Source organism: Emydura macquarii, unplaced genomic scaffold, assembly GCF_026122565.2.
Source record: "Emydura macquarii macquarii isolate MOO-44397 ecotype Brisbane River unplaced genomic scaffold, CSIRO-AGI_Emac_v2 contig_3692, whole genome shotgun sequence".
Taxonomy (NCBI): domain Eukaryota; kingdom Metazoa; phylum Chordata; order Testudines; family Chelidae; genus Emydura; species Emydura macquarii.
This window is the reverse complement of record NW_027133829.1, coordinates 5,975,231-5,995,675: the sequence shown is the minus strand read 5'-3', so window position 1 is coordinate 5,995,675 and position 20,445 is coordinate 5,975,231. Positions and strand designations below refer to the sequence as shown.

Here is a 20,445-nt window from a genome sequence, read left to right as displayed (position 1 = left end):
TGTTCCCTCTCTCCTGGTTACAATCTAATTGCAAGGGCCATACATGGACACTTAAATGGTTTAAACAGTCATGAGATGAGACACTAAATGCAATGCTGCAAAATATCAAGCATTTTTTATTGTATCAGTGCCTCAGTCACACTGTACATAAGGCATCAATATATTTAGCATATAACTGGGTGTTTGTTTATTTTAACGCTGACGGGAACAAGTGGAAGTGACAACGCCTTCAGATATCTATCTAGCAGTCATTCCGAAAACCACTGAGATTTGCATTTCAGTTACTGACTTTCCTCTCCTTTTCATTCTATTTCTGATTCTTCACCAATATCATGATGAACCAGGCACTGGGAGAGTCTCAGAATTGTTCAGGTCTACCAGAATAGTTGATGTGTATGTAAATGGAGGTGAAGTCTTGGGGACTCTGTCTAGTACATACAGACAGTTTTACTCTTATTTCCCCATCCTTTTTCCCTCCTTCTTTCTGGTTCTCCCTTAATACCCTTCACACATTCTCCTAAGAGGCACATTGGCCGGTGTTCTAACTTCAGCCCAATTTGAATGGAAGTCTATCAGAAAGATTTGATTCATTCATGAACTCCAAAAGATAATGACTTATATGTACCACATATTTACCAGCACTCCATTAAAGTTTATCTGCATAACAAAGTCCATAGAATTTAATCTAGTTGTTCCTGCAGTCGGGGGGAGGGGGGGATTACTCTTCCCTGATATGCAAGGGAACACTGCTGAGCCCAGCTGAAGTAGAACGTATCTTTTGGAAAGACGTCCATTCCTGATGTAAAGGTTCCAGGTAATGATGACTTTAACCTTCCTCTTGCTAAACCATTCCAATGGTTAATTACCCTCACTTAATAACTATTGCCTTTATAACGTATAACATATACTGCACCTGCTTTCCTCTCTGTTGTACATTTCCTAGCTGGTTGTATAGCAGCCAGGAGAGCTGTATGAAAAAAACAAAATTGCACTGAATGCAAAAAAACTGCATTCCGCCAGGTGTGTGTGAAAAATCAATTATTTTGGAGGTGGAAGGGAAAGTCTGTCTTTCCTTTTTTGTATTTTTCCTCCATAAAAATTAGCATTTGCAGGAAAAGGAAATGGCTCATTTCCACACAATTCAGGGCAAAAATTCACAAGTTTCACACACACAGCTTTTCATTAAAAAAAAAAAAATCAAATATAATTTATCATTTGCTGGGGGCTCCAGCTGATTTTAGGGTCTGTGACAGGACCAGACCTGATGGCTATAGGAGAGTGTTGGAGGGTATCTATTAGCCCCAGGATGAAGAAATCTTTGTTCCCTGGGTGATTCAGCTGGGGTTACTCAAGGGCAATTAGGCCAATTAGGCCAGCTGAGGCCAATTAAGGGGCTTGCCCCCAGCAGTTAAAAGCCTCCCTGTCAGGCAGATGGGGCAGCTGAAAGGGAGTTGAGAGGAGGAGTGCTGTGACACGACACGACACGACACGACACGACACGACACGACACGACACGACACGACACGGAGCGATTGCTGTTGCTACCACAACACAAAGTACAGGAGTTCAGGAGAAGCCTGTCTGGGCAGGGCCAAGGGTCATAGGCACAGAGGCCTGAAGGACGACCTGGCCGCCCAGACAACTGAGTAACGGAGTTGAGGTGGGATGACCTCACGCAAACAGGGGAGGATCACGAGAGAGGGACCCCTAGGCAGGAAGTGGACCATGAGCAGTGGGGCCAAGGACAGGTGACCCAGGGAAGGTAGTAGCTCTCACAGACTAAGCCGTTTGAGGCTACTCCTCACAGGGTCCCTGGGTCGGAGCCCGGGGTAGAGGGTGGGACGGGACTGGATCCCCCCCCCCCCCCCCCGCGCTCTGACCCAGCCATACCACCAGTGTAGCTGAAGAGGGTGCAGGACCCGCGGAGGGGCACAACAGGCCTCCCTCATCACAGGTCCCATTGTGATTGGCACTGTGTACATAGTTAGAAATGCCACATAGCTTATAATATACATAGAGAAGATAGGAAAAAAGTGGAGGGGAAACGGATGCACAGATAGTTGAAGTGACTTGCTCAAGGTCACGCACAGTAGATCAGTGACAGAGCCAGGAATAAAACCCAAGTATCCAGACCCCACCCCACCCACTAGATCACACTGCCTCTCAGACGGCAATTAATATGTTTTCATGGAAATGTGTGAAAGTCTCTGGACTGCTGTAGGGCAGTAAAACTTTATGGGAAAGGGGCTATTCCCTCACTGGTTGTACATCTTCATCCAAGGATCTCAAAGCAGTGAACAAACAAATTCATTGTGCTCTCACAAGCCTGTTTAAGGTAGACAAATGTTATTGTTTATACAGACTGTACACTTGAGTAAACAAGGGGATGTTGATTTGCCTAAAGACATGCACATCAGGGGCAAAATCAGTGACTAATATTACTCAGGAGTCCTGCCTTACAACCCCTTGACTACACTACCACCAAGCAGAGCAGTGATGGGGAATGGTTGAAAGAAGTGGATGTGTTTAGTCTACAGGAAAAGAAGGCTGAGGGTAGGGGGAAGGATCACAGGCATCAAATATGTAAAACATTGTTTTAAAAAAAGATGGCGATCAATTGTTCTCCGAGTCCATGGAAGTTTGGACAAGAAGTATTAGGCTAACTTTTCAATGAAGGAGATGTAGGTTAGATATTAGGAAAACCTGGCTAACTTTAAGGATAGATAAGCAATTGAACAGGTTACCTAGGAAGGTTGTGGAATCTCTGGCACTGGAGATTTTTAACAGGTTAGACAAACACCCATTGGTGATGGTCTAAATATATTTAATCCTGCTCTGCATGGGGTGGATGAACTAGATGACCTCCTGAGGTCCCTTCCAGTCCTACTTTTGTATGAGTATATCTTTCTGTTTGGACTGACTGTGCCATCAGCCTGCCACTTGATCAGCTGTTTGGTTTTTTTCTTATTTTTATTGGTTGTTCTTTTATTTCCATCCGCTATTTATTTTATTTCCTTTATTTTAATATGTTTTCCAACACATTATGCTTAGTGAAGTATGTGAGACTGATGGATGCACGTGGAGGGCATGCTTTATAACAGTTTGTACACTAGTTTATGGTCAAATTAAAAGAAAAATATAATCTGACAGCTTTACCTCTGTTGCTGAGTTAATGCTGGGCAACAGACCGTATAGGCAAGAAAGAAAATAAGACAAAGCAACTGCAAGATGAAGGATCTTCATAGCTTTCCCCTGTTCATCCTTAGAACAGCATAAATACTGGCTATGCAACTGCTGCTCAATTTGCCCCACAGATTACAACCCACAGTTGAAAAGGATTGTTTGCAAAAATACGTAAGCCAAATGCTTGGTGCATGGATATAACTTAAGGATATATACAAATGCATATATATTTTGCACAGATAACCCCTATTGCAGGTGTTTTGCACATGCGCACGTGCGAACCTACCCGTCCCCATGAACATGGAAAAAACACACAGACTTTTACAAATATGGGCCTCAGGTCACATAAAAGCCTTCATTTGGCTGGAATAAATTCTGGTGGGCCCCCAAGACTTAACAAGATCTTTTGGAACATTCCACATATCTTGGTACCAGGGCAGAACGCCCTCAGCTTTGCAAATACACTGTTACCTTTCATGTTTTGCCACAATGGGGGTCATCAGAAGTATGCAGGCTTAATGGAGAATTAGTTTTGTTGACTAAACTAGTGACTCCATTAAATATTAGCACACCTACTATTGGTTATTTTGACTTTTCATATCTAATATGGCCAGCGGGTCCTCAAAACCTAGTCAACTGTATTCTATATAACTATGTATCCTAATCTTAACTGGAGAAAACTTTCAACTTCAAAGCCAAAACATGTGTCATTATAACAGAGATTCGGGGCCTGATTCCACCCTCACTTACCTTGGTGTAAATCAGGAGTAACTCCTGCTCTCAGTGACCAGCGTGCAAGCAGTGTAATTGGGAGAAAACAATCTCCTTGCTTTTGCATGAGACACTGAGCCTAATCAAGCACATATTCAAGTCAGCTGCAAAAGCCCAGTACATCTCACCTAAGACTGGATGCTTTTTTTGAAAGATGTGCCTTAGTCAAACACAAGCTATTGGGCTAAATATAGAAGTGACTGGGCTACACAGGAGGTCAGATTAGATGATCTAATTGTTACTTCTGGCCTTAAAATCTATTAATTTAAAGGCTCACCACAAGGTTTGATTTAAACATGGGGCCCGATTCTCCTCTTACTCCAGATGTACACCAAGGCAATTCCATTCATTCGGTTCTATTCCATCCTGCTTCTAATACCGCCGCAGTACATGAGGTCAGTGGAGTCGCTCCTGATTTACTCTAGTGGGAGAGGAGAATCAGGCCCCACAGAAGCCAGTAAGCATCAGTTTAAAAATGATAGGAGAACACAGATATCCTCTTTTCCTGACAATGGGGACACTATGCTGAGTACCATCACCAGGCATGTGAGCCACTCAAGTTCTCTTTGGAGGCCATAGGAACTTAAATGATGTCTGGGTCTTGTTCTGGCCCAATGCACAGGGGTGAATTGGACCCAGAGAAACTACAATCCACTGTTTTGCTTAATACCTGCTCTCTGCACACATGCCCTTGCTTCTCTGACACACATTGGTTTACAGAGGCGAGCGATTCTTCTGTCACCCCTGACTGAGTCCCACTATTCCCATTTGAATGCCTGATGCATTCACACTGGTAAATCCACTCCCCATTACTGCTAGTAGGCGCTACCTGAGGATACCCCGCTTGCTCACTGACCAAACGGCTTCCCTTCATCATGGGACCTGCAAGATTTTACAAAAGTTTATTTTGTGTTCTCTATGCACATGGGGAATTACTTTCTCCTCTGAATGAACAAATAAACACAAGCACAAAAACAATGAGATGGAGCCTACATAAAAGGGGCTTGGTAGGTCTCCTGATGGAAAGCCTACCATTGATTTCAATAGGCTTTGGATCAGGACCTCCTGATGTCCACCTCAAAAAGTCCACTCTCACAAACGGTGCTAGTTAGCATCTCACCTATACCAGTGATAAGCCGCTCTGCTGACAGAGGCACTTCTCATCTTTCAAAGCAAACCATTCAGGTAATGAGTTAAGGCACAATGTGTGGGAAGGTTGCTCTTCCACTACCTATTTCTCCGCTTTACCTGTCACATTGTACTATAATTTAGAGAGAGTTCTCCGTATCTACTTAAATGGCAACCATCACCATCCTATTTAACCATCTCTTTCATGAATGACTTTATCTTCAACACCTCTGTGAGGAAGGCAAGTGTTACTATCCCAGTTTTACACATGGGGAATAAAGGGACAGAGAAAGATTAAGTGATTGGCCCAGGGTTACAGAGGAAGTGTGTTGCCCGAACAGGAACAGAACCCTGATCTCCTGAAACTAAGTCCCATGCCTTAACTACATGGCCACAGTGCCATCTCCAAAGCTCTCAGCTTGCTATTTTTTCCCAGGAACTAAACTTGCTTTTAAAAAAAACATCAGGAGCTGAAATCAAATATTAAGGAAATGCTATTAAAAAAAAAATCATTTGGAGATGCCTCGTTGGCAGAAACTGTCCCCTTTGAGATGCCATTTAAAACATCAGAGGAACAACAGGGAATCTAGGAGGACCATTTAAAAACAGCTTCTCCACCGTTGCTGCTGTCACTCAACACTTGAGTGCATTAGGCATTTCTTCTGAGCTGTGCAATTGGGACTCTCCATTTTCCTCCCATGACTTACACCTCCTGTTCCCACCTGCACTTCATCCTTTCAACGGGCTCAGCTATTCATGGATGAGGATGAGCCGTTATTTCTACGTGGCTGACCCATCTGAAGAGGGGAAGGAGAGTCTACATAAAATGGAAACTCTTATTTCCCAGCCCCTCATTACACTGCAAACCACTATTTAAGATTAGATAGCACAAAGAAACAAGTAACTCACCCACGAAACAGCCCCTGTATGAGCAAGCTGATTAAACCCCCATGGTTCAAATGTACAGGACCTCCAACAAGCTTGTGTGCCTAGCAACGTTTTACTGGGTCTGGAGTTTTCTTCCGATAGGTAACTTTTCTTATTCAGAAAATGGAGAATTACTCAATAGCTTTGCAATTATATGATGAGAGTTCGCCATGTAGCTCCTGTAATTTCAGCTGGAAAAAATGAATGTAATCATAGAGCAGGCAGCAGCTGGTTTTCTGATACTTTCTCTCAAACCTGCCAAGTGAAGTTAATATGTGTGAAAGGTACTAGATTGTCAGCCCTAGAAACTAAAGTCCTCAGCCCAGAGAAGAGGCACAGCATGAGTGGTGTAAGCTCCCCACATTACCTGGGCAGTCTCTCTCGCTTCTCAACTGAAGGGAATGCCTTTAGGGGTGGATTGGCTCAGTCTGCATGTTAATGTCCTGTCCATTCTCCATATTCCTTGTATCTTGGTCTCTCTTCTGCAGCATGGTGCAAATGAATGCGACCAGTGATGGGGTTTTGTGATGCTGGGAACCTGTCTACTAGGAAACAAACTCAGACAGCAAACTCAATTCAGGTTGGCCACCATGCAGCTGTCTACAGCTTGGGTGACTCTTGGTCAATACTAACCCTCTGTTGGATTGCAGCTAATGACTATTGGGTGCTCTCTTCTGAACTCCAACTTTAGTATAAGGTCTTGACAGAGCGAGTGACAGTCATTTTTTGTGAACTACTCCATGACTTCCACAGTAATAAATCTAAAAAACCTGCAGGATCACACAGTGACTCCAGGCCAAAGTCTGCCTTTGGATACACATAAATGAAACCAACAGGGGCCATTTGCACTCAGCCACAGGGAGAACTTGACCCTTTAGTTTTATTTAACTGAACTTATGCAAAATGGATCTATGCTTTGTGCCTATCAGTTCCCCTCAAAGAGTCTGATCTAGAGTCCACAGAAGCCCAGGGAAACTCTCCAATAGAGTAAGGATCAGGACCGAAGGCTGTAGTTCACCCCTGTGGAGGGTTAGCACATCGCTAAGTCTCTCATAAGCTCCATTTCTGAGAGCTTTAAGTGGGACCTAAGTTGTTTTGTGTCAGCCCTCTGCACAAGGGTGAATTTCACCCTAGGTAACAATAATTTTCTAATCACCAACAATGATCTCATTTATTATGCTCTGAAATATTGTTTCAATGGAACTCCCTCAAACACCCTCCTGCATAAAACCCAGACAGACTCCCCCATCATTCCATTTAACCCCCCCGGTGCTCTCCAAAAAGCCTGAACTCACATTTGCTGGCACTTGGATGTGCCTTGGCTAACTCAGGATCTTTACTCACCTTAGCAGGCTGGCTAAAGCACAGCCAGAAATTTATATTCCATCCATCCCCTATTTCCAAATGGGAAATTTGCTACTACAACCAGCACTGATCTGCACCCAATCATTAGTATCTTATCATTATGCAGTTTCAAAACATAGTTAACATGCTAGAGGCCAAGCCCTGTCCTCATTTACACCTATGCACTGATTTCAATGGGGCTTCATGGCCATAAATGTGGGCAGAATTTTGGCTCTTCCTGTTTGACATATACGCTACCGAGGAATCATTTCAACTACCACTAGAATGAAACCTCCTCTAGGGAGGAACATGGCTGCAGCACACACTATAAAAACAACTTAAGACAAGAGTCAAGTGAAGAACACAGTATCTGATTGAGACTACAGAGGAAATGTAGGTAGACAGAGTGTATTTACTCACAATTTTAATTTTGTATGGACATCAAGCTCCAAACTTGGAAGGACATTGGTTAAGCACAGGACTTAGCTTCTGTTCCCAATATTCCCTAAAGCTTCATTTGTGACCTTAGACAAGTCATTTAGCAACCATACAGGCTTGTCTATACTTCAAATGCGACAGTAGTAGGTAGACAATACCTATGCGGACGGGAAGGGTTTTCCTGTCAGGGTAAATAATTTATCTCCACCTTGACTTAGCTCTGTCTACATTGGGACTTAGGTTGGTTTAATTATGTCACTCGGGGGGTGGATTTTTCACATCCCTGAGCAACGTAGGTTAATCTAATTTTTCTAGAGTCGACCAGCCCCAAGACACTGTTTCCTCAAGCTGACGATAATAATATTTACCTATGTCATACAAGTATCGGGAGGATAAATTATTTTGTTTGTAAACCCCATTGAAATTCTTGAATGGAAGGTGCTTATGATGGGCTGTGTACCCCACAAAGACCCTGAATGGGTTAATGTGGACCTGAGAAATCAGTTGTTACCTGGCTGCACCTGGAGGGAAAGCCAGGCTTAACCGATCATAAACCTCAGGTGGACAGGAAGAGGTTGGTTTTTATAATAATGAGAGGACATTTGTAGCAGAAGGAGGCGGCAGGGAGGGAGTCTACAGCCACTCTTTGGAAACAGAGAGGCAGTGAGGAGTAAATCCAAGGCAGAAAATAAGCCTTGGGATCCCAGCCCTGAAAGAAGGGTCAACCCAGAGAAGTTGCAGGGAAGAAATCCTGAGAGAAGCTGGGTAGGAAGAAGCCCAGGGAAGCAGCAGCAAGAGATGGGACTGTGCAAACCTAGGATGCTAGCTGGGTCCCTGGGTTGAACCCCGAATAGAGGAAAGGCCTGGGTTTCCCTACCAGCTACTGGCAAAGCGGCGTGAGCCCAGAGTCAGGGGCCAGAGACCTGACCCAAGGCCTCCGAATTATGTTAGATTTCCTTCTGTTGAACTTTGCTACACCAAAAGGGGCAGACATTAATATCATGAGGTGGGTGGAGGGCCACATTACAGGTGAGAAGCCACCACAGTGAAGGAATGACCGTCTGCAGAGGGAATGCCAGAGTGTAACCCAGCTGCTACGCCACACCTGACCATGAGGAGATGCTCCTGTGGTGAGAGAACCCCTTTACAGTGCTACAGAACAGTAAAGCATTACATTACATTGATTTAGATTGGTATACCAATCTGAGCAAGCAGTCTGTCAAGACTTCCAATTTTAAGTATTTATCAGGCCCGAATTTAGTGATTATTGGTACCTTGATTTTTCAGAAATTGCTGGGAGAATCCGGCCCCTTGAAGGGGTCTCAAGTTGAGCCAAAAATTGAGGTACCCAAAAGCACTAGAAACTTTTGAAATGTTAGGGCATGTTTCTGCAGCCATGATACAATCTGCACCAAAAGAAGCACTGCACCTTATTAAGGCTAATGTCCTGGCAACAGTATGAATTCAAAAGAAGAGAAACAATTAAGAGTCTAGTTTGGAGTCAACCCCTGAATCCCCCTCTCCATGTTTGGGGCACAGCCTTGTTCCCCTCAAACAACTCTCCACAATTATCTGATCATTGAAGGTGTAACTATTACCAGGCTTGACATCCACCAGTAAATACCTGATTTATAGCCACAGACAAACAGGTGTTCACCTACAATTCCTTGAAAGTGTCTAAACAAAGGCATAATCATGGTGCATGGAGAAACAGAGGTCTTCTAAGAAAAGCAAGCACTAAATGTTTGTCTAGGCCCTTGTGAGAGAAAATGCCATGTCATTGGTAAAGAAGGTCACCGAGTCTTTTCTTACCTTCTGATCTTGACTGTATGCCAGAATCCAGTCCTCCTGCTTGGGGTGGAACAGCAGACTCTGGATGTAGAAGTTCAGCCGGTACTTTTGATAACTGGCCCCTTCGTCTGAGCTGATCAGTAAACTGCTCTCAATCTCTGGGTCAGTCAGCAACATTATCTGTATGGACGGAATAGTCACAATTAGAGAGGAATCAAATGGAAGGATGAGGAAATAGCCAAGGCTTCTAGGTAAACTTGGTGAAAATTGATGCAAATTTTAGTAGGCTCCATGATGGTATAAAAACCAGACTACACAACTCAAGTGTAGCAAACGTGTTAGAACAAACCAATGGTGACCGACCTTCCTGAAAGTAAAGCAATAGATGATGACTGTGTACCTGCATCTCAGGTACGTAACCATCAAATAACGGAAGGATCACTTAGAAGGAGCATAACTAATTTATAACAGGTTAAAAGTTAAGTCCAACAACCCCTTTGTCATCATCAACAAGATCTGAACCCGGCACCGCCAGCACCAAAGAACAAACTTTGCTAAGATTAACAGCAATAGTTTGTTGTTATCCTTTCTGCGAGCTAGTCACCAGAGGAGGCACACAACACACAATATGCAAGCATGTTGCATAAGCAAAGGAAAATGTCAACTGAAAAAAGAAAATAATTCTCAGTGGTGGAATGTGTTAGATTGCATAATAGTCTGCAGACAGAACGTGGCAGAAAGCTTTGTTGCTTGAGATTTTATAACCTGGCTCTCTACAGGGAGCAATCTTGCTTTAGAAGGAGGATGTTTGGTAACCCACTAGATTCTTTTCATCTCTAATTCCCACGATTCATTACTGAAGCCATAATTCACAGTATCAGAAACAGTCTCTGCTTAGTGAAGTTTCTCCTTTAGCTTAGTCCAGGGATGTTAGCTCTAGAAATACAGTAGATGCATGGCTTGTAGTTCTACCAGTGGCAACTCACAATCCATTAACTTATTAATTGGCCTGTCTTGATGATGAATCAGAGAGAAGTGTGAGAGTCCTTCCCTCATGTCTCTGCATGAAGGAAATAGGTTTGAAAACTACAAAGAGAATGACTTCAGTCTTCCAGCAAGAGGAAAAAGCAATGTCACAAGGGAATAGAGTACGAGGCACCACACATGGCAAACACACAACGCTTTGAGGCATTTGCCTGCAACAGGATTACAGCTCTGTATCATTCGTGTTGTTTTTAAATACATAGTTTACTGTCTCTGAAAATGCCAGGCACGAACCATCTCCTAGACAAGCCCAAATGGAAAGGAGCAGCAACTAACATTTCACAGTGGGAATTTTAATCTACATTCAGGCATTTTAGAATTTCTCTCTCTTCCCCCTACCTCCCATTCAGTAATAAAAAGCAGGTAGAGTCACAAAGAAACGGGGGGCGGGATGTTAAATCATTTAACACAAAGATCACTAACAATAAATTACAAGACACCATGAAGATCTAGACAGATACAGTATCTCTAGATATAGTAATCTAATTATTCGTATCTGTGTGTATGCATGTAATATACATAGATGTTCTGCATTTCTAGATGGATGACACAGGTAATCCTCTAAACCTGCAAAGCTGCCTGGCAGTGTTGTCTAGTGGATAAATCATTGGAAAGGGATTCAGGAGACCTGATTTCTACTCGTAGCTCTGCCACTGTCCTGCTCGTGACCTGGAGGACTCATATCAGTTACCAATGCTTCAGTCCCCACGTCTGTAAAATGGGGGAAGTGATACTCACCGTCTTTTGTAAAGTGCTTTGAGATCTACTGATGAGAAAGGGCTAGATAAGAACTAGGTATTATTATATCCATTAGAAAGTATCAAATTCATTATCCTAAGGTAGTGACTTCGTATTGGCTGGCATATAAAAAAAATTACTATTAAAACGGAAATTCATGGATCATCCACTATCAATGGGCCATGTAAAGCTGTTTTGTTTCTCAGACCAAGCCACTCTGATTTATACCAGTCCCTCCCTCATTCTCCCAACATAACTTCTGTAATAAGGCAATGATGGTAAAGTTTTTATAGGATAAATGTATACACAGGCAAGATGAATTTCCTAGTCTTTTGTGACTTTTTCTCTTTCAGTGCATATTGTTTTTGCCGGTATTTGAAAAGATCACACAGCCAAACACTAAACGTACTAGATCAACTAGAGCAGAAATAAATGCAAACCAATGGCTTGACCCAAAGCCCACTGAAGTTAATGAGAGTCTTTCCATCAATCTCATCGGCCTTTGGATTGTGATTCTAAGGAACATTGTTAGCCAAGATCAGTTCTAGTCCCACATCCTTCTATCTATCTTAAATAGAAGGATGTGAGACCCCCATTTCCATAGTATCTGAGTTCCTCACAAACTTTAATGTATTTATCCTCACAACACTGCCGTGAGGCAGGGCTATGCTATTATCCCATTCTACAGATGGGAAACTGAGGCAGAGAGAAGCTAAATGATTTAGCTAAGGTCACACTGGGAAATCTGTGGTGGAGCAGAGTTAGGCACTGGTCTCCCGAGGCGAGCACCCTAACCACTGGACCATCTTTCCTTGATTTATGTTGTTCTATCCGTGGTTTCTGCATTGTCACCCACTGTATGAAGAGCTCATTTTAAAAAGACAAAACAAGTTAGAACTCCCTAAGGTGACATCTTCAACCTGGTCACCATGCACAGTGGAATCAGAATCCAAGGCTGCTTACAGGGAAATTTAAAAGCGAACTTAGTTACAAAATATTTGCATGTAAATAGTCAGAGTTAGGAGCTCAAAGACAACAGCTAAAGCATGAGAACCAGAAAGTGAAACTGATTGGAAAACAGTTTAAAAAAGGGAGGGGAGGCAGCCTAGTTTTATTGTCCAAGCTGACAGAAATATGAATGGCTAATAAATGTAAGCAAGTACATTTGATTTTTAACATTTTTCTTATCCGTATAATCTAAGGGGTTTTAGTAACACAAATCAGGATTTTCTTTGAGCTATAGAAGGTCAAATTCTGCTCACAGGCACAGTATGCCTCATTCACTTGAGACTACACACTATGAAAGCCTCCACGCTCACATTGGAGAGGATGAAACACAAAAACAAAAGAATAATAAAACAAACCATCTCTTGAATGGAGTGTAAAGCCTAATGGTCCAGCCAATCAAGCTAACTTCTCACTGAGGAGGCTCAGAAGAAACTGTCTGTATGGCCATGTTATTCCACAATTGCCCACTTCATGGTTCCTTGCATCTTCTTTTGAAGTGTCTGGTACTGGTCACTGTTGGAGAAAGGATCCTGGAGTATTTAGATTGTAAAGTCCTCAGGGCAGGGACTGTCTTTCAGTTCTGTATTTGTACAGCACCTTGCGAGAGCAGGTCTGGTCTGTGATTGGGAGTTTCCAGTCTTATCTCAATGCAATAACAATAATCAGAATGGAATACCTGGTCAGATCCAGTTGGGCGAGTCCTATGTGATGATTCTGGCCTTAGTTTTTATCTTGAAAATTTTCTTTTGCATAATCTTCCATCCCATTCTTCTCATCAAGTTGAGCTACTAAAAATAATTTAAAAAGTGTGAAATCCATAGCTGAAGTATTCATGCATTCTTTGTTAAATGGTCTTGGAACTGCTGCTTTTTCTGTCTACGTCCAGGTGGAATGAAGAACAAGGATACGTGAGGGCTCAGCTTATCCCCGCAAAGGTAATTGCTTTCTGTTCAGATCAGTGCCCAGAAGCACTCAGAACCCATTTACTCATACTAGGCACAGTGAGCACAGGCAGCATTTATTGATGCTTCAGATGAATTGTTTTTTTTGGTAGAAAGCCAATAAAGTCGACACAGGTTCCAGCAACCAAACGCCAGGTGCCCATTCATCACCCTCTCCCCAAAAAGGAAGAAACTTTATTTGCTTTTCCTAGAGGTGACAAATGAACATGAAATGCAACTTACAGATTTTAAATACTTCATACAAATCTTTTTTCCCCCCTTCTTCTTCTTCTTCGGTATTAGCTAGTGAGATCATACTGACTTAGAAAATTAAATGGATCCTTGCTCTCCCCATGATGCAGTCTGGAATGCCCTGTAAGATGATTCTTTTTCTAGTTCCAGGAATGGAATTCTGATCCTTAAATGAGATAGAACCGTCTGAATGATTGGAGTTGTGAGGTTTCAGTGGCCGAGTCAAAACCAGTCTAGAGCTGGTGTAAATAATGTCTTCCTCCAACCCCTTCCAATCTGATTATTCTCTCACATTGCTACAGACAAAAAAGTAAGCCACTGACATGACCAGAATGACACCAGAGAAACACAGGTGTAAATGAGAGCAGATAGAGTCCTTAGACATAGCTGGACTTCCATCTACCTTAGCACTGTGTAACGTACACCCCCAGACCCTGTTATGCAGCAGCTCTGAGTTAGACCTACTGAGCATAAGTGAGTCTAAGGGAATTAAGTTGTTGTAACTCACATGGGGTCAAATGCATCCCTGTGAAAAGGGCCAGCAGAAGCCTGATGCATCACTTAAATGCTCAAAATGAGCCTGAAGCATGGAGAGGCAACTAAGAAGAAATTGCAAGAAAGAGGTTTCTTAAAGTAGGGTACTCCCTACTTTAGTTCACACAGCCTGGTGTTTTCTTCTAGTTCCTCCACACGTAAATTACATCAATTGAGTGAAAGAGAACTGAAGGGTAGAGGAGTTCCAGTGTAATTACATCTAACTTATGCCACTTTAAACACTTCACCTCAGAATTTGGCCCACCGTCTTCCAAGAGCAGTACTGAATTCAGGGGTCACTGGGATCTGTTTATTCTGCAGTTCACATGTGAATTTCAAAGTGATGCTCCTTGCCTTTAAATAGCCCAACAAACTCATTATTTGTGTGCTTTTTTGGGACCCAGAATGAAAAGATGAAACAAATAAGGCAAGTGTAACCCACTGGTGAGGGTGTATTATAGGCCCCCTGTCTATGATGATCCATGGGTATGAGTTGTTAGGAACAAAGAATGTAGGCTATACTTAAAGGAGGGGGGACTCTAAGTGGGAAGCAGTGACTCTAGAAAACATGTGAGGGTCATGGTGGATAATCAGCTGAACATGAGCTGCCAATATAATGCTGTGGCCAAAAGAGTTCTAGGGATGCATATACAGGGAAATCTCGAGTAGGAATAGAGAGGTTATTTTACATCTGTTTTTTGCACTGGTGTGACTGCTGCTGGAATACTGTATCCAGTTCAGGTATCCACAACTCAAGAAGGATGTTGATAAATTGGACAGGGTTCAGAGGCGAACCAGGAGAATGATTAAAGGATTAGAAAACATGCCAGATAATGAAATACTTTAAGAGCTTGGTCTATTTAGTTTAACAAAGAAAAGGTTAAGGGAAGATTTGATTACAGTCTATAAGTATCTACAAGGGGAACAAGTATTTAATAACGGTCTATTTAATAATCAGTCTACAGAGAAAGGTATAACAATCCAGTGGCTGGAAGTTGAAGCTAGACAAACTCAGACTGGAAATAAGGCATACATTTTAAAGAGTGGAAGTGATTAATCATTGAACAACTTTCCAAGGGTCGTGGTGGATTCTCCATCACTGACGATTTTTAAATCAAGAGTGGGTGTTTTTTCTAAAATGATCTGCACTAGGAATTATTTTTTGGAAGTTCTATGGCCTGTGTTACACAGCAGGTCAGACTAGATGGTCATAATGGACCCTTCCAGCCTTGGAATCTAAGAATCTTACAGCCCCAAGCCAAACTTTTGCTCAAATTGTAGCAGCTCATTCAGCTCTGGAGGTTCCCTGTTCAATCCCTGGTGTGTCAGCCAACAAGGCAGCAATCACACAAGCAGATACTTTGATGATGAAATCCAGAAAGAAGTCCACCAGCACCGTAGTGTGGGTAGACTAATAACTTTTACAAAACCAAGGAGTTGTTGAAGGCAATGAGTTGTGTTAATGGCAGATAAATTAGAGTAAAAATTAATGAAAAGAAATCCTTTAACATTTACTTAAATATTAAAACAGGAGAATTAACTCAATGGCCATATCCACATGTCTTTCTCATGCAAGTAACTGGTGTCCCACTCTTCCATGGATGTCTTCTTTTGTAATGGCAACTGGGATGTAGGGAAAATATGACCGTTCATCTCCCCATTCTGGGTAGTAAACAGTCTGCACTGACTGTCACGCGCCCATTTGCTTACTTGTACATCATGCCCAGACCAATTTTGATATAATTGATTGCATTTGTTTTCCTCACTATATATTTCTGCTGAATTATTTTCACATTCTGAGTGGGTCACTTTGACTTCTTGCTGTTCATTGCTAATGATGTAGGAATGATGCCCTAAATCCCATGGCATTTTTTTTTCTACCGCTGATTGGAGAACTGAACATTTTGCAACAGAAGATTAATGCACAGTGAACATCCAGGATGATTTCAGTTTTGATGAATAAGCGTTAAAGTTAATTTTTTTTAGGTTTAGGAACATTTTCACTAGTCCATGGGGGTGGTCTGAATGATAGCGAATAACCATGTGATCATTCTGAATCATAGCAAACAGAACTCAGCACTCAGATTTGTGAAAATATTTACAGCTCTCAGGCTTTAGTATTTAACCATCTCTACTTTTGGCTAAGCCAGTCTGACCATGGTTCCATACTATTAGCAGAATTTCCACATCACTTTCCCCCGATTATGGAGTTCATTCAATGGACTATTCACTCCCCCATTACAAGCAAATGTGGGACAAGGGTATTTGCCCCATATGATTAAGTTCCTCTACTTTTGCATCTTATACTGCTTGGCATTGGTGGTGACGTGAAGGAACATTGAGGTGGGGAGGAATCCTGTAACAGAAAGACCTGCAGACAAAAATAACTTCTGGTTCACTTCAGAATCACTGTGCATGCTAGCTCAGAAAAGACATGAATGAATGACTGAAATGAACTAAATCCAGATTGCCAGTGAATTCTGATGGAGGGCAGTGCACGTATATTCAGGTCAGGTTATTACCATGTGCTAATCAATGTATAAATGTGCATCAAGTGGAAGGGTTGGTATATAGGACCTTTTCTCTCTGGATTTGGTCTTCTACTGATGTAATGCTCTCACCATTCCCCCTTTGGGCCAGGTCCTGAAAAAATCTCAGAATATCCATAATTCCCTCCATAGTGAACAGAAGCTGTTATCTCTATACCAAATCTTTGTTTTGTTTGTCTTTACTAAATACTAAAGTACTGCTTGTGGTCCAGCACACTTAGCATGTGAGAAATCTCAACCTTCCCACGAAACCAGCTGCTTTTTCTACAGCTAGGCTGAATTCTTAAAATAGATCTCTTTCCTTCAAGGTAGTGTTTAACTAGAAAGAAAACATAAGCCACCTACTCCCTGCAGGCTTTCTGTATGTAGCGTCAACTTTTTGTATTCAAGAGCTGAACAAAACCAAAGGGTTTATTGCCCTTTGTTTTTATTTGGGGCAAGCTGCCTAACAACTTAGCAAGCTCTGTAAAAATTACTCATCTCCTCAACCTTTACTGTTTCCAAAATAGGAAAATATTATCGAAAGCAATAACAACAGTTCTCTGACTTAGCACATTGATCATTGCAGTGTCAATATAGGGCAGAGTTAAGGTTGTTTGGGTCTCCTACCAGTGCATTTCCTTACTTTACCCTGTTTGTATTTCTTTAAACTTGAACCTTTAATCTGACTGTATCATGTTTGTTTTGGGGATAACTACAAGCCCACTCCTGTGATGTATTTTATCCTAACTTACTGATATGTACTCTCAGGGAGAGAGGAAAAACAGTTTTCTTATCCCACAAATATTTTCAAGATTTTAGAAATGGTTCCCATGCTGCTTTGGGAGAAAGCAAAACTTTTTGATGAAAACACAGGGAGACAACACTCCATCCCAGAATAGCCAACAGCCTGGCAGTTGGGACACTCATCCTAGGATGGGGGAGACCTGGGTTCAAGTCCCAACTCTGAATCAGGCAGAATAAGGACTCAAACTGAGGACTCACACATCCTAGATGAGTGTCTTAATCACTTGTCTATTTGCTATTCTGGAGCTTTCTTGCCAATAAATGTAGTTTTGATAAATCAGGATTTTCCAGCAAAACACCTCTTCTCTCACCCTTAGCTTCATCTTATCATGGTTTTTGTCTGGAAACTTTATTTTACTTAGTTGATTTATTTTATGTCCGGTTACCTAATTACATTGCAAAGTCTGTAAAAAGACTAATTTGCTCCATTCCTGTTCTTACCAGAATGGAAGCACATATGCACATTAAAAACAATAAAAAACAGTTCCCCTGACTTACGTGACATTTCTTGTTTCTTTTTCCAAAAGAGGGTCATACACCTTCCTTCTGCCTGATCTTTTGAACAAAATGATTCATTCAATGATGCCCGGTCTCCCCCCCCCTCTTTCTTTCGCTTTCTATACCTGGATTGGAGCACTATTTCATATGTTAAGACAGGGAAGCGATTAAAAACTCTAACGTATCTATTTTAATAATGGGCTGGATCCTGTAGATTTAAGAGACAGAAAAATCATCATATTTCACCAATACTGACCTGTGCATAAATCCAGAGAAGACAGAACTCTGCTTACCAACCATTTGTCAAGCATTGAAAAAAATCTAAAAGAAATTGTACCCAGTATTCCTTTGGACATGGGCTAACTTGATTTTACTGTGAGGTTGTTTCATAACATCTCTTTTCAATATCTTATCATTATTTGTATTATAGTAGTGTTAAGAAACCCTGAGATCTGGGCCCCATTGTGCTGGGAGCTGTACAAAGACATCTTAAGAACAGACCCTAACCTGAATAAATTAGTCTAAATAGACAAAAAGGAGAAAGGAAGTAGTATATCCCCATTTTCCAGAGGAAAAAGATCACAGATCACTTGTGAGTTATTGAGAAATCAAATTCAGGAGTTGAGTACTTTTGAAAATCTGGCCATAAATGACTTCCCCAAGGTCATGCAGGGAGTCTGTGGCAGAACTGCTTGAGTTGCCATCCAGTGCTTTAATAACAAGACCAGCCTTTCTTTTCACTTTCAACCAGGAGCTCGGTTTAAAAACTGATGTCACAATATGGCCCATTTAAATAACATGACTACTCATAAAACAAGGTACTACTTACTCCATGTAAGTGAGGAAGACAGACCATGACTCTTAATTCAGGAAACCTCACAAACACACCTGTGATTTGTTGGTAGGTATTTTTTATTCTCACGTTACAGGTGCGTAAACAGATGCACAGAGGCTCAAGTTAACACTGGGCAAAATTCACCCCTATGCATAGGGCCAGCGCAAGGAACAATGCACCTCCTAAGCCCCAATGCAGGCTTTAGGGGAAATTAGGTTGTGCTGAGATGTCGTACAAGTTTCTAAGCACACAACTGAATTTTCGCCACAACGATTCAGTCTCTGGGTTAGAAATAGAATTCAGCAGCCTTCGTTCCTAATCACATGATGTAAACATTAGCTCCAGGATCGATCAGTTCCTAGCTAAAGAACAAGGAATGATAAAGCTTCCCACATGTCAAAACTCTTGTAAATCAAATTCTAGATCCTTATCCCTTTATTCGACATACATTGAGTGTTCCATTCAAGAGCTTGGCAGTGAATCAAACGCTACTACTCCTTTTTGCCATTATTACATACCAGCCCATTGTCCTTATGTAATCTAGGTTCATAGACCCCAGAGCTTGAAATAGTTCGGAAAACAGTTGTGACAATTCAAGTGCAGAACTGTAGAACCTTGCCAATTTGGACTAATTCAAATCTTTACATATTATCGTCTTCTGCAGATAAGTAAATAAAAACAATAAAAATACCAGGGAATCTATACCATGGAATGTACTGTGCTAATTTATTTTGGAGAGTGTTGTTTAGTTTCAATTATTTCTAATATATAGTATACCAACCAATGTATTGCACCATATTTAGTAAGAGTAATTAATTCTTAGTAATTTGAGACCTTGCTAGAATACTCTGCTATGAATTCGTTGCTCAGACACTGGTTTAGCTTCGTTCTACTGTTTTACCTTCTGTAAGTGATCAGTTCATGGGCAGTCTTGTCTACTGGTTGGAGCAAGTGTTCAGCTTACTAGTTAGCACTAGATCCAGATGGGGTTGGTCCAGAAGCAAAGCAAAGGGTCAGAGCCAGGTGTCAGTAAAAAGTTAAGGACTTGAGCAGGTACAGGCTGTGGCTAGAGACAACAGATAAAGGACCATGCACAGCTGCAGGCTAGGAACGCACTAAGCAGTCAGTGGACTGCTGCTGCTACTGATCTTAAGTATCAGCCTGTTGACTCCTGCAGCCAGTCAGGTACCACAGTCAATCAGACAGCCTCTGTCCGACTGGCTCAGCTGCAGGTTGGCCCCTGCCACTTTGTATCCCAATAAAGCATTTCATTCCGGGATCTCAAAGCACCTCGCAACCAGTAATTCGTTAATCCTCACAACAGCTTGGTAGACATGTTTTGCAGAGGGATCAGTTAAGACAAGAGAGGTTAAATAACTTGTCTAAGCTTAGACAGTGTATCGGTGGTAAAACCAGAAATAGAACACGTGTCTGTGTTTGTAGTAGTAGTATTAAGTAGCAACTAACAGCCCCCAACTCATTGTGCTAAGCACTGTGCATCTACCCAGTAAGAAACTGTTACTGCCCTGAAAAGATTGCAGCCTGAAAATATGAACCAAGCAGAGATGCGAAAGGAGCGATACAGAGAGGTAAAGTAACTTGCCTTGGATTAGCGATAAAACCAAGACTTAAAATCCAGGTGTTCTGACCTCCTATTTTCTGTACTATCTACTCGTCA

General features: G+C 41.8%; 1 protein-coding gene across 2 annotated transcripts in view; it reads right to left on the bottom strand.

Moving 5' to 3' along the window:
* The window catches only part of SORCS1 (sortilin related VPS10 domain containing receptor 1), a 384,379-nt gene that overhangs the window by 135,530 nt on the left and 228,404 nt on the right, over positions 1-20,445 (bottom strand). For both annotated transcript variants that reach the window (XM_067537229.1, XM_067537228.1), the window contains exon 4: positions 9,604-9,762. In XM_067537229.1, coding sequence (XP_067393330.1) covers positions 9,604-9,762 — 159 coding nt within the window. The remainder of the gene's footprint in view (positions 1-9,603; positions 9,763-20,445) is intronic.